This window comes from Argentina silus, assembly GCF_951799395.1.
Source record: "Argentina silus genome assembly, chromosome: 22".
NCBI classification, from domain to species: Eukaryota; Metazoa; Chordata; class Actinopteri; order Argentiniformes; family Argentinidae; genus Argentina; species Argentina silus.
The window spans coordinates 9683318-9688317 of record NC_139676.1 but is presented as its reverse complement, the minus strand read 5'-3'; the positions used below and the strand labels follow the sequence as shown (position 1 = coordinate 9688317).

Genomic DNA, 5000 nt, shown 5'->3' with positions numbered 1-5000 from the left:
GAAAGAGGAGAGGTTGGGAGGGGAGGAGAGGGAGGCAGGGGATGAGAGATAGAGAGATAGAGAGAGAGAGAGAGAGAGAGGGAGTGAGAGATAGAGGTAGAGAGAGATAGAGAGAGAGAGAGAGAGAGAGAGAGAGAGAGAGGGAGTGAGAGAGAGAGGTAGAGAGAGTAGTGAGAAAGGACAGGAGGGAGACAAAGAGGGAGAGAGAGAGATCGTACGACAGTGGTTAGTTTCATCGACCAACGCTCTCATCATAGTCCACCCTCGGTGATGTCATAGTCCCAAGAGCAGGTTGACAGCCAATGAGGAGTGTCCCCCGGGGTCCCCGTAGACAAACGCTGTGAGGTGATGAAGAGGGACAGGAGAGGAAGATGATGGTGACGACCACGACTACGACTACAACGACGATGATGTTGATGGCGATGATGATGAAGTGCCAAGACATTCCGATTCCTTCGATGATGTATAATCCACAACACTTGAATTATGTTTCGACAAAATATATCATCAGCACAAATAATATATCTTCTCATCTGTTTGGTTTCAATGATGTGTATTTTGGATCCATCATCCCTTTATTGTGGCGTAGAGACAACATAGCCATGGGTATTGAGAGAGTTTTGGGAGGGGGTGAAATGTGTTACAGCCACGATATGCTACCCCTCGAGTTGTCCACCTTCCAGCCCCCCAACCCCCCCCCCAACCCGCTGCTAGCACCCTGCCCCTTAGCACCCCGCCTTTCCCCTTAATGCTAACTTAGCTTAGCATAACAGCCCCCCCCCCCCAACCAACCCGCTGCTAGCACCCCGCCTTACGCCTTAATGCTAACTTAGCTTAGCATAACAGCGCCACCACCAACACATAACAGCCAGAGAAGTAAACGGCACGAAAACACAGGAGGAGGGAAAGGGAAGGGGGGGAGGGGAGGGGGGGGTGGTTAGACATAAAACAACAGTATAACACCGAAAAAACCCGACACAAACAACCACAAAACAACAGATGGAGGAAAAGGAAGAAGAAAAAAAAAGAAGGAAACAAACACAAACCTCACCACCAAAAAAAAAAGAAAAGCAAAATGAGTAAATGAATAAATACCAGTTGAGAACATTCTCTGTGGCATCGATACGCTCTGTTTTAACTGTCACTCTGGGGAGGAGACAAGGAGGAGGGGGGGAACGACACGACCGACATAAAGACAACGGTGCCACAACGTTGTGAACGGTGTCTGTGGTGAGAACGGTGTCTGTGGTGTGAACGGTGTCTGTGGTGTGAACGGTGTCTGTGGTGTTAACGGTGTCTGTGGTGTGAACGGTGTCTGTGGTGAGTGCCAGCAGGGTTGGGGAGTGTCTGATGGGTGTGTTTAGTGTGGGTTGTTTGAAAAGGTTGGGGTTAGTGGGGGAGGAGTGATGTGTTAACACCAGACGTCAAAATATAACCTCAACGGAATCAAAAAAACATATATCTGAGTGTGTGTGTGTGTGTGTGTGTGTGTGTTTGTATGATACGAGAGAGATCAGAGAGAGAGAGACAGAGAGAGAGAGAGAGATGTGTGTGTGTGTGTGTGTGTACAGTCTGTGTATGTTCTGTGTACACACCTTCCTGCTTGAAATATATTCATCAACACACACACACACGCACACACACACACACACACACACACACACACACACACACACACACACACACACACACACACACACACACACACACCCTCCAATGACACTCAATCCAACACACAATCCAACACACACATCTACTTCTCCTTATCCCTTCACACAAGTCCCTTAAAGTCCAGTCATGGTCGTATACAAATACACCACACATTTTTTAACCATCAAACAGGGACACTTTCAGGGACTGTAAGAGGTTAAGTACACTTGCCTACAAGGACTGTAGGAGAATACTGAAAGGGAAAGTGTTCTTCAAAAAGCCCTAATGAAATCTCCTCAAATTGACAGCGAGTTAAAGCGTAATTTACTGAAATGCAATAGAGAGTCAATGTGAGCGGCTACGTGGCTAAGCTACGAGCATTATAAAGTTACCGTATAACTGCGGGATGGTATCTCTCATCATCAAAGGCTTGGCGTTCAGCAGTGACAGGAGAATGAAATCATTTTCTTTAGAAAATGTGGCCTTTGAACGTCATTCGACGTGCCCTATTGTGTGTGTTTCTGCTAGCAGTAGCAGATTCCTACTGAAGACGCCACCACCCCCAACCCCCCCTAGCCCTTTCAAAAACCGCTAACTCTGTGTCTTTTCTAAACTCTCCACAATAGCTTTAGTCATGTCTTAGAGGACAGGGATGGGCAAGGAAGGGTAGTGTGTGTGTGTGTGTGTGTGTGTGTGTGTGTGTGTGGGGGTGTGTGTGTGTGTGTGTGTGTGTGTGTGTGTGTGTGTGTGAATTGTCATTTGTAATCATTTTGTAGTTGTTTTCATTCCAATCAGTGCATATGTTGAAGACTATACTTCATATCACACCATATAACAAGGTGTAAGTCTGTTGGTGTTGTGAGAGAATGTGTGTGTGTATGCATGTGCTTGTGTGTGTGTGTGTGTGTGTGTGTGTGTGTGTGTGCGTGCATGTGCTTGTGCTTGTGTGTGTGTGTGTGTGGATGCATGTGCTTGTGTGCGTGGGTGTGTGTTTGTGTGCGCGCATGTGCTTGTGCGTCGGTGTGTGTGTGTATGTGTGTGTGTGTGTGCGAGACACAGCTGAGACAACCACAAACACCTAAGTCCAGAGGTACTCACGCAGCGATGGACAAGTTGGCTGCAGACATTGGGCTAACCTCAGCCACCTCCTTAGCCTTCTGCATTGCCGTCTTCTGATTGGCTGCCTCCTCCTGCTCTTCCTCATCCTATAGAAACAGAGGACGGAGAAGAGAGGGGAAGGAGAGGGAGAAAGAGAGAGCGAGAGAGAGAGAGAGAGAGAGAGAGAGAGAGAGAGAGGGGGGGGGGGGGGGGGTGTAGAGTGAAGAGAGATCAGATTGAAGAGGACAGTCTACACTAATCTACTTTACAGTATGAGCGAAGTTTACCAGTTAATTCCCCCCCCCCCCCCCCCCCCAGTAACAGCTAGCATTAGCAGTAGAACACAGCCACTCAGGTGGGGTAGGGCGTGCTCAGGTACGTGGTGCTGTAGCCTACCTTGGTCAACTCCTGGGCATTAGCCAAGTTATCCACGGCGATAGCCAAGAATACATTGAGCAAAGTGTCTGAGGTCAGAGGATTGAGGAAAAGGATGAAGGCTACGCACTGTACAAGCATGAATAAGATCCAGTCAGTGTGTGTGTATGTTCTTTATGATTTGTCTGTGTGTGTGTGTGTGTGTGTGCACGTTTGCGTGTGCAAGTGAGTGTGTGTGTGTGTGTGTGCGTTTGCGTGTGTGTGTGTGTGTGTGTGTGTGTGTGTGCGCGTGTGGAAATGAAGCCAAGGTCAGGATACAATTCCCGAAGAGCGTGAGCACAATGAAGAAGATGGAGAAGATCATGCCTTTGTCGTTGACTCCTCCCTGAGACTTGATACCGTCATACATGACCATGTTCCAGTCCTCACCTGTCAGGATCTGAGCGCAGGACACAGGGAGATACACACACGTTACACACTGCCTATGTACATGGCACGTGCGCACACACACGTGCACACACATACAAAAAAATAAAAATAAATACACACACACACACACACACACAAACAAAAACACACGCACACACACGCACGCACACAGACACACACTTGACCTATGAGTCATTCAGTTACTCAAAGGAAGACAATAGGCAAAACGCAACAATAAGAACAACAACAACGAATGCCCTTCACACTCTCTTTACATAAACCACACAAACTACACACACAAACACGTGGCCTATGAGTCAGCCACGGAACAACGGATCAGTCAAAACCAATGACACCCAAAACAATGGCTCTTCCCGTCTCACAAAGACTACAACAAGTACTGCACGGCTGCCGTACCGATGTCAAGAACTCAAAACAATAGCCGAGCAGAGGCAGAGACATGACAGGAGACAGGGCTCAGGGCTACGTCTCCTCTGACTGGGCTCTGTTGTACTACCTGTGAGGAGAGGCGTCTCACCTGGAACACAGTCATGATCGCTGCAGGGAAGGTGTCAAAGTTTGTCGGTGGAGTTCCCGCTTCAAAGTTGAACCTGCGAGGAGTGGAAGAAGCGCGCGAGAGAGAGAGAGAGAGAGAGAGAGAGAGAGAAGGAGAGAGGGAGAGGAAGAGGGATAGAGAGAAAGAGAGAGAGAGAGAGAGAGAGAAGGAGAGAGGGAGAGGAAGAGGGATAGAGAGAAAGAGAGAGAGAGAGAGAGAGAGAGATAGATAGAGAGAGAGAGTTAAGGAAGGTCAGATCCACACAGGTTTTTAGGAGATTTACGGAGGGTAAGCTGAAGCGGAGGATTGTGGGTACTGACTGTCCACCGAAGAGCTGCATCCCCAGAAGGGCGAAGACGACGATGAAAAGGAAAAGAAGAAACAGTAAACTGATGATGGACTTCATGGAGTTGAGCAGAGAGACTACCAGGTTCCGCAAGGGGGCCCAGTACCTGGGGGGGGGGGGGGGGGGAGAGAGGGGGGGGGGGAGGGAGGAGGGGGGAAGGGAGGGAGGGAAGGAGAGAGAGAGGGAGAGAGGGAGGGAGAGAGGAGGGGGGAAGGGAGAGAGAGAGAGAGAGAGAGAGAGGGAGTGGGAGGGAGAAGAGGGGAAGGGAGAGGGAGGGAGGGGAGAGAAGAGATAGAAATGGAGGGAGAGAGAGGAAGAAGGAGAGAGAGAGAGAGAGAGAGAGAGAGATGGAATCGAGAGAGACATATGGAGAAAGGGAAGAGAAGGGCAGAGAAGAAAAGAGAGGTTACTCACCGGGCATAAAAACGACAACACAACAACAACACCATCATGTCAACATTTCTTTGAGAAACAGTAAGGAATACGGTGACTGGAGGTCAGAGGAAGAGAAAAAACGAGGGAGGGAGGGAGGGAGGGAGGGAGGGA

General features: G+C 49.0%; 1 protein-coding gene across 1 annotated transcript in view; it reads right to left on the bottom strand.

Annotated features, from left to right (window-relative positions):
* Positions 1–5000, bottom strand: part of cacna1ab (calcium channel, voltage-dependent, P/Q type, alpha 1A subunit, b) — a gene marked incomplete at both ends in the record, with an annotated part of 87727 nt that overhangs the window by 38489 nt on the left and 44238 nt on the right. The window contains 5 exon segments of the mRNA XM_083694360.1: positions 2749–2855; positions 3145–3212; positions 3442–3562; positions 4091–4163; positions 4429–4560. Of these exon segments, the coding sequence (XP_083550486.1) occupies positions 2749–2855; positions 3145–3212; positions 3442–3562; positions 4091–4163; positions 4429–4560 (501 nt within the window).